Source organism: Palaemon carinicauda, chromosome 11 (genome assembly GCF_036898095.1).
Source record: "Palaemon carinicauda isolate YSFRI2023 chromosome 11, ASM3689809v2, whole genome shotgun sequence".
NCBI classification, from domain to species: domain Eukaryota; kingdom Metazoa; phylum Arthropoda; class Malacostraca; order Decapoda; family Palaemonidae; genus Palaemon; species Palaemon carinicauda.
Genome location: NC_090735.1, coordinates 140,779,769 through 140,789,768, shown reverse-complemented (window position 1 = coordinate 140,789,768; position 10,000 = coordinate 140,779,769). Strand labels below are relative to the sequence as shown.

General features: G+C 33.0%; 2 protein-coding genes across 3 annotated transcripts in view; both read right to left on the bottom strand.

Annotated features, from left to right (window-relative positions):
* The window catches only part of LOC137649502 (uncharacterized PE-PGRS family protein PE_PGRS20-like), a 45,255-nt gene extending 38,052 nt beyond the window's left edge, over positions 1-7,203 (bottom strand). Inside the window, exon 1 of the mRNA XM_068382486.1 lies at positions 7,158-7,203. Coding sequence (XP_068238587.1) covers positions 7,158-7,203 — 46 coding nt within the window. The remainder of the gene's footprint in view (positions 1-7,157) is intronic.
* Positions 6,807-10,000, bottom strand: part of LOC137649795 (zinc finger protein 239-like) — a 9,698-nt gene continuing 6,504 nt past the window's right edge. The window contains exons 5-6 of one of the 2 annotated variants that reach the window (XM_068382739.1): positions 9,623-9,824; positions 6,807-8,097 (exon numbers count right to left, since the gene is read on the bottom strand). In XM_068382739.1, the coding sequence (XP_068238840.1) occupies positions 9,648-9,824 (177 nt within the window). In that variant the 3' untranslated portion in view covers positions 6,807-8,097; positions 9,623-9,647. The remainder of the gene's footprint in view (positions 8,098-9,622; positions 9,825-10,000) is intronic. The other variant, XM_068382738.1, reaches the window with a different exon arrangement.

Below are 10,000 nucleotides of genomic sequence, written 5' to 3'. Positions count from 1 at the left end.
GTGGAGCTGGCTTGATAAGACACTTCACAGGCTCGAGCTTCACGTCCGCTTTCTGTTCCCCTCCATTGAACTTCGGGTGAGGGAGGATTGGTCTTGGATGTTTGTAGGATTTGCTTCGCTTGGAGATGAAGTTCACTCCTCTATATGTATGGCCTGAGAGTATCCTGTGGGTGACAGCTTTTCTCTTTCAAAATTTTTTGTCTTGAAAAATTCCTATCGCAGGTCGTTTTCTGTTGCACATGCACCTTTGCTGGAATACACCATGTAAACAGATCTTCCCGCATTGTCGAGTGCAAGTTTGTCAAGAACATCCATAGATCCAAATCTCTCTAATGTTGCAATGGTATTTTCTGTCGGTGCTACAGCCAATCAGAGGCCTGCACCATACCTGGGCTTCGTTTATTAGCTAAAATGTTCACGCTTTTTAAAAGTGACGTTCTTGTTTTAGGACATTTCGAAAGACTTGTTTAAAAGGATAATTCAGTATCTACAATAAATGTAGGGGAAAAGTGTACGAATGTGATATATTTGTGGAATTTACTCCATTCATTACTATATACTAGACTATAAAATGTCTCAGGAAATGGGTTTTAATTGTTAACATTGCTTTATGAAAGCCCCAAACCAATACGCTAGAATTTTACTTTTGTCTACCCGTGAATCTTAAAGAAAACGATACGTAAATATGTGAAAGAAAACGATTTTATGAGTCATTTATTTTACTATCTCTCTCTCTCTCTCTCTCTCTCTCTCTCTCTCTCTCTCTCTCTCTCTCTCTCTCTCTCTCTCTCTCTCTCTCTCTCTCTCTCTCTCTCTATATATATATATATATATATATATATATATATATATATATATACACACACACACACACACACACACACACACACACACACACACATATATATATATATATATATATATATATATATATATATATATATATATATATATATATATATATATATATATATATATATATTGTGACATTATTATAAGTTCTATATATTGATTACTCTTAAAATACCTAATATGCTCCTGTTTATATATCATTATGATATGTTTAGACAGTGTTTCCTTCACAAATAAAATATATAAAGCAATACTATGACTTATGTCAATAAAAGTTACATTAATTAGTGCACATCGTCAGTTTTAGAGGGCAAAATATGATACCCTTTTCCGCAATAGGTTACTTTAGCCATTTATTTCTTAATGCTATATCCGGATACCATAGGAGTCTGGCAAATTTTTACATTGTAACTTTTTTTCGGCGCAAAAAAAAAAAAAAAAAAAAAAAAAAAAAAAAAAAAAAAAAAAAAAAAAAAAAAACGGAACATGGTGTAATTATAGGTGTTCTAAACGATTCTGATGCTTTATAAAATGTCGGAAAAGACCGATTTTGAGCTATTTTACTCCAGATTTCAAACACCCAGAAAAGAACCCAATTCAAAAAAAAAAAAAAACGATCACGAAAAACATGAGAGAAGGGCATTTTTTACGTGCCAAAATAAAACCCAATTCTAAGGTAATTGCCTGAAGAAAAATAAAAGAACAAGTCACCTAATGTTTAGATTCCGTTTTCTTTTTTATTAAAACAATTGTAGAAAACGTTTAACGTTTGGTTAACTATTATATTTATCAGCCATGTCACTACAGGTGTTCTTTGGCACAAGACTATGTTTTATAATTATTTTAGGACGATTTTTTAAGCACATTGGAAGATACCCCGCTATGCATGTTATCGAATGTTATGTCGAGAATAATTCAATACACTATAATTCTAAGTGTTTGGAAAATTTACTAAAAGATTATCAACGTTTGTCATTAGCATAGCATCCATCACACCTTTGTTGCCGTGCTAAGTATGGCCTTAGCGTCTTTACTTACTCGCTTCAAATCAAAGCACCCGCAGGGTTGGGCACTCGGACATGCTCCCCCCCCACCTCTGTATGTCAAGAGAGCAAGAGAGAAACACACACACACACACACACGCATATATATATATATATATATATATATATATATATATATATATATATATATATATATAAATATATATATATATCTATCTATCTATCTATCTATCTATCTATCTATCTATCTATCTATCTATCTATCTATATATATATATATATATATATATATATATATATATATATATATATATATATATATATATATATATATATATATACACACACACACACACACACACACACACACACACATATATATATATATATATATATATATATATATATATATATATATATATATATATATATATATATATATACCAGTTTGTACTCGCGTATGCTTACATGCATCTTTTTGTACAGCATTACATAATTTTTGCCATCGGTAATTATGTGTACAACTATTATATTAAAGATTCTTGTTCGATGGTTAGAATAATCGTTTCTAAAGTAATTTTTCTTACGAAACAGCCAATATCATCACATATATTACCTATATCAACACATTCTGGTTTATGTTTGGAAGTCCTCCTAACAGCTCTATTTCTGTTTAAACCTAACCTAACCTAACCTAACTTAAGAGGAGGGAACTTGCTTATCTGAGTGTTATTATTGACCATCATCTCGAATATCTAGTTCTTCCTAATCGTGAAAGTTTTCATTTACATATTAAATCTTAAATACAACTTGTTTTCATCATTTTACCTGTTAGGTGTCTTAATCTGATCAAATTGCCATGCCTTCTATATCATGCTGCTCAATACGACACAGTATTCTAGAAGTTTTATTCCAGCCGTGACCAAGCTGTGGTACTTTAAAAAGTTCGAACTTGCTGTAAATACGTTTATGTTGAACAGGCGGACATGAGTCTTTTTATAGTTTATTTAGGAAATATCTGTTTTGATGTTTATATATGAAAGATATAGTTTAATATTGTTACTATTCTGATGGTTTATCTTCTTTTATAGTTTATTTATTTCCTTTCCTCACTGGACTATTTGTCCTTGTTTGAGACCTCGGGCTTATAGTACCCTGCTTTTCCAGCTCGGGTTGTAACTTAGCTAATAATAATAATAATAATAATAATAATAATAATAATAATAATAATAATAATAATAATAATAATAATAATAATAATAATAATAATATGTCTTTTTGAAATGTTGTCAGTACAGCATTCTAAACACAGTATTGGTCAAGTTAAAGAAAGTGAGAAGGATTTCTTCTTGCTTCTACTTTTCACATATAGGATCATATGATATGAAATTTAAATTTCCAGTTTATTGGTTTTCTTTGGTTATACGACTGTGGTCACAGGAATCATCTTCCAGACCACACTTTAGCCCTAAGACTTCGGACTCTTTCAACTTAAGCCTTCCAAACGGGGTCTCCATGCCCCATTGATGATGGTGATGATCATAATAGTAATAATGATAATGATTATAATAATAACAACGTTATTATTATCATTATTGTTATTATCATTATTATTATCCTCATTATTATTATTATTATTATTATTATTATTATTATTATTATTATTATTATTATTATTATTGTGGTAGTAGTAGTAGTAGTAGTAGTAGTAGTAGTAGTAGTAGTAGTAGTAGTAGTAGTAGTTGCAGGGAAATATTAGTGATAACTCAAAGATTCAGGAGATGACGCCGTGTACTCATGATTTCTATCACGTACCAAGAAAGGACAAAACTGGAGGAGGAGTGGGTGTCTTTGTGTCGAAAACTTTCTCTAGGGTTTCTATCATGAATGAAATGGTATTTGAAACGTTTGAATATATCTGTATAACTGACAAGAAACAATAAGGTATTGAATATAATATCATTATATAGACCACCAGCGAGTAATATGACTAAATTCAATGAAGAATTTAGTATTCTTGTGGGTGTGGTGGACGATATTAAAAATACATTAATTGGTGGAGACTTCAACTGTTGGGTAGATGATGAAAATGATAATAAGGCTAAAGAACTCAAGGAAGTATTTGAGATGTTTAATTTAATAAACAGTGTTTTGGTATCAACGTCAGTAGGTGGTCATACACTCGACTTGGTCATATGTGGAAAAGACTCAGACCTAATAAAAAAACCTTGAACTGGAACCAGACTTTGAGATCTCAAAAACACATAAACTCATCACCTTTAATGTTAATATAAATTGCACCAGAGTATTGAAAAAATGGATCACATATAGGGAACGGGAAAATTTTGATGCTGAGAATTTTATTGAAGCTAGTGTAGCGCAAATGTCTTGTGTGAACACACAATGTGAACATATGGTAGACATAGAATGTGTTGGGTGCTATACCAAGAAATACAACGACAATTTTGGAAAAATGTACGATACCATGTGTCCCATAAAGAACAAACAAATAGTGGTACGCGAAAATGTTAGATGGTATAATAGTGAACTATTAAAGGCAAAAAGACACAGACGTAAGATGGAAGGTAGATGGAAAAGAGCCAAATCCTTACAAACCAGAAATCTATATAATAAGGCCAGAAATGACTATAACATCCTGTTAGAAAAAACAAAAAGAAAATTCTACAACGGCGAATGTAAAAAAACTAATAACATGAAAGACTTTCATAAAAACCTTGATGATTTGATGGGATTAAAGAAAAAAATATGTCTTGCCTGACAATGTTTGTGCAGAGAGTTTTGCTATATTCTTTAGTGAAAAAAATTGATAAAATCTATAGAGGCTTCCCCCAAAATCACTTGGAGGGACAGTCAGCTATGCCAGTGAAGGAGGGAAAGAAGTTAATAAAATTTAGGGAGATAAATATGTGCGACTTGTTAAAGGTTATGAGAGAGATGAAGAATACATATTGTGGAAACGACCCTTTCCCAAACAGTTCAATAAGTGAAGCTCCAAACAAACAAGTCGTATATAATATTTACCTGAACATAATTAACCTAAGTATATCGCAATCCTGTTTTCCTAGCTGTGAAAAAACTGCGTTGATCAAACCAATTTACAAAGGGAAAGGTGATGTAAACGAGCTAAATTCATATAGGCCCATTTCAAATTTATCCTACATGTCAAAGCTTATTGAAAAAGTCATAAGTGAGCAATTGTGGGCGCATATTGACGAGTTAGAGGTATTCCCGGAAAATCAATCGGCCTACAGAGCTAATCATTCTACAGAAACTACTTTGTGCTCAATAATGAATGATATGATAGGTCTTCTTGATGGGGGAAAGTGTGGAATTTTAATTATGTTAGATCTTAGTGCTGCTTTTGACACTGTTGTGCACGAATACTTACTTGACGACTTGAAGTCTATTGGAGTGACTCAGGAAGCACTGAAATTTTTGCGAAGTTACTTAGTGAACAGGAAGACTATTGTAGAAGTTTCTGGAAACCGATCCAATGAGAGAATACTTATGAAGGGTGTACCACAGGGTAGTGTCCTGGGCCCTATCTTGTTTAACATATATACTATCGAGCTATCACACATCTTGAAAAAACAAAAAGTGGGTTTTAAACTATATGCAGATGATACTCAGTTTTACCTCTCAATTTCAACAACACAAGATACAGGGAAGAAAATTGATGAGATAATGACTGAAATAAAAACATGGATGCAGAGGAAAAAGCTCAAATTAAATGATGATAAAACAGAATGTATGTTTTTCGGCACAAGGGTGGCTTTGAAGAATTACCAGTTAATTCAAAGTATAAAAATTGGTGATGCTGATGTTGGGATTGTGCCTGTTGTGAAAAATTTGGGTGTACTGATAGACTGTAATTTGTCAATGAAGGACCAAATTGTGAACACAGTGAAAGTGTGTAACTATCACCTGAGAAACATAGCATTTATTAGAAAATATTTAACAGAGGGCAGTACAAAAATTTTAGTGGTGAGTCATGTAATATCAAGGCTTGATTATTGCAATTCTCTGTACTACAAATTGCCCAATACACTACTAAGGAAGGTTCAAAATGTGCAAAACCGGGCGGCTAGACTGTTAAAAGGCATTAAATTTCGGGAGAGAATAACTCCTGCACTGATCGATCTACATTGGTTACCTGTTAAGGCTAGGATTGAATTTAAAATTTGCTTGTTGACTCACAAAGCACTTACAGGTGATAAGCCTAAATATCTTCGTGATTGCTTGATCCCCTACCCTGAAGCTACCAGCGCCACTGTAAGAGTTAGACATGCAGATGACCCACATAGACTATTCGAAATTAGTGTGAATCATGCAATAGGAGGAAGAACGTTCAGTTATGCTGCACCGAAACTCTTTAACGACCTTCCACTCGATGTCAAGAATAGCACAAATGTGGCTGCCTTCAAGAAAAACCTGAAGACTTATCTTTTTAGAAAGTGTTATAATAGTGACCTGAAAACTATTAAGCCTGAATACAAATGCTAGCGAAATAACTGATAACGATACAGAGCAAAATATTAACTGGAAAGGAATTATTTTTTCATACACCAAGGCCCGCCTGAACAGACCTTTAGTGTTTGATGGAGGGCGAGAAATAAACCTCTAAAAGTAAGTAGTAGCATCAGCAGCAGTAGTAGTAGTAGCAGCAGCAACAGCAGTAGTAGAAGGAATGTATTAGAAATTAGATTAAAGTAGCCAAAAATATTAGGTGAAAATAACAAGAATAAGGAGGTAAAAACGATAGTTGGTAAAATCATAATTGCACATGATTATGATGAAAAAAAATTATAATACTAATAAAGGATTAATCTAATCAACGAAGACAAAGGAATCATATAGCTTAAGCTTGATTTAAATATTGGTTATCTTGTAAATTGTCAAGATAAAAACACGAAGATATTCTAATTTTTATTATAAAACAGCATTACTTACAAATGTTAACATTTTCGACATAATTGTAATTATTTCGCATGTTGCATTAAACACTATTTAGTAGTAACTTAACACTAATTTACAATAAATATTTTTACAAAGTACTAAGGCATAGTTTCCTGCATGTTTATCATATGTGCTATATTTTTTTCTTCATATAAATAGTTGTAATATAGCTTTAATTTTCCCATATGGATTCTCGAATCAATTAGATATAGTTAGACTAAAATATGCTAAAATTGCAACTTTATTCTCTCAATCTTACATAAAAATATACTTTTATTTGCTAAGATTAATTAGAGGAATGAAAGTTTAATTGTTCTTTTTTACCTGGTCTCTTAAAGGCTGTTGTTGTTGTTGAAGATTGCCTGGCCATTGTGGCCAAGCACGGGCTCTTGCATTTATGCTGCCCTTAGTTCTTAAAGGTAGAATACTTGTTTTACCATATATCAACTAGTGTCCACCTTACTATCTAGATTCATTACTTGTTTTTCCACTACGGTGTATTCGGTTAACTCTGGGGTCCATTGCCTTAAACACAACAAGTAGCAAAGAGATATTACACAGGTCTTCAGCAGCTCAAATCTTCAGGAAATAAACAACACAATGGCTTCCTCAGTCCATCGTATGCCGATCTGTTCATAAGACTTAGATAGCACACTAATCAATCAAACAGACTTACAACTGCAGATGTCGTTATCGAAGTTGATTTTCTGGTAATGCCATGGTGGTCGGCTTCATGCGGTGCCCTTTAGGCATTGCTTACGGGTCTTTGCAGCATTTTTGGGGGGTTCTAGGTGCACCCACTTTTTAACTTTTTACATTACATCCGTTCTCTCTTCCTTTTTGTCCATCATGCAGTCAAAACTCTCTTAACTTTAACTTCAGTGACACATTGGTGTTTTGCCTCGGCGCTGAACGATTTCCCCGGCCCCAGCACCGGACCATATGGCCCATATTCAAATTTTGGTTGGAATATTCTTATTGCTTAAAGCAATAGGAACTTCGCTTACTTCGTTAATTCGTTGCAGTCAATTGTTGCCGAAATTTTCTTTATCACTCTGAGCAATAATAACTTATTTAATCAATGTTGGGAAACCATCCATGTTAGTTCTTACGTGAAATCCTTCATTGCTCTTTAAGAAAGATTATAATAATAATGTCCATAACAGCTATAACTGTATCCTCGTTAAGTTAAGCTCTCTCGCTTGTCACATAACACTATGACTAATATTGTTTGAGGAGGTGATGTTGATGTGTGTTTTGGTATCTGAAATATATAGGAGTATTTCAATTTAGTCACAGTGCTAATCAGCCACTTTTTAGAACTAATAACAACGAAAAATGAAGGATTTGAGGTGGAAATCTTTAAAAGGATTGAATTAATATTAATTAAGGTAACTCAATTACATACTTACATTTATAAAATACATTGCCAGAAAATTCTAAATAGCTCTAAATCGTAACTAACTGCAATTTTCATCAGTCGCGATAGGAGAAAGAATAAGATACATTTATAATGCGTAATTCTTATATTTTCATACACCGAACAGAGATGGGGCAGATACCAGAAAATTTCGAGACTGAAGTATCCTAAGATTTACCAAAAAAAAAAAAAAAAAAAAAAAAAAAAAAAAAACGAAACTGAGACTTTCTAAGATTTACCAGAAATATCGAGACTGAAGTTTTCTAAGATTTACCAGATAATTTCGAGACAAGTTTTCTAAGATTTACTAGAAAATTTCGAGACAAACTTTCTAAGATTGCGAGAAAATTTCGAGGCTGAAGATTTCTAAGATTTACCAGAAATTTCGAGACTGGAGTTTTCTAAAATTTACCAGAAAATTTCGAGACAAGTTTTCTAAGATTTACAGGAAAATTTCGAGACTGAAGCTTTCTAAGATTGTGAGAAAATTTCGAGGCTGAAGATTTCTAAGATTTACCAGAAAATTTCGAGGTTGAAACTTTCTAAGAAATACCAGAAAATTTCGACACTGAAGTTTTCTAAGATTTACCAGAAAATAACGAGACTGAAGTATTAAGATTTACCAAAAATTTGAGACTGAAGCTTTTTAAGATTTACCAGAAAATTTCGACACTGAAGCTTTCTAAGATTTACCAGAAAATAACTAGACTGAAGTATTAAGATTTACCAAAAATTTCGAGACTGAAGCTTTCTGAGATTTACCAGAAAATAACGAGACGGAAGTATTAAGATTTACCAAAAATTTCGAGACTAAAACTTGTAAAGATTTACCAAAAATTTCGACACTGAAGCTTTCTAAGATTTAATATAAAATTTCAAGACTAAAGCTTTCTAAGATTTACCAGAGAATTTCAAGACAGAAGCTTTCTAAAATTTACCAGAAAATTTCAAGACTGAAGCTTTCTAAGATTTACCAGAAAATTTCAAGACTGAAGCTTTCTAATATTTACCAGAAAATTTCAAGACTGAAGCTTTCTAAGATTTACCAGAAAATTTCGACACTGGAGCTTTCTAAGATTTACCAGAAAATTTCGAGACTGAAGTTTTCTAAGATTTGCCGGAAAATTTCAAGACTGAAGCTTTTTAAGATTTACCAGAAAATTTCGAGATTGAAGCTTTTTAAGGTTTACCTGAAAATTTCGACACCAAAGCGGTCTAATAATTACCAGAAAATTTCGAGATTGAAGCTTTCTAAGGTTTACCAGAAAATTTCGACATTGAAGCTTTCTAAGATTTACCAGAAAATTTCGAGACTGAAGCTTTTTAAGATTTATCATAAATTTCAAGACTAAAGCCTTCTAAGATTTACCAGAAAATTTCGACACTGAAGCTTTCTAAGATTTACCCGAATGTAGCAAAAGGTGGTTCCTGAGATTCGTGAGTTTGCTGAAGCCTTTGCCACAAACGGGACATCTGTGAGGCCACTGGCCAGTGTGGACGAAGGAGTGGCACCTCAAGTCCCCGGGCGTCGGGAAGGATCTGCCGCAGACCTCACATTTGTGGGGTTTATCCTGAGAGAGAGAGAGAGAGAGAGAGAGAGAGAGAGAGAGAGAGAGAGAGAGAGAGAGAGAGGGAGAGAGAGAGAAGTTGATTAGAATTAGGTCTGTAACATGGTATCACCATTCTTATAAAGAAGGAACGGTGGAAGCTCATTAAGAGTGAAAATTAACTTGAAACTTCAATTCAA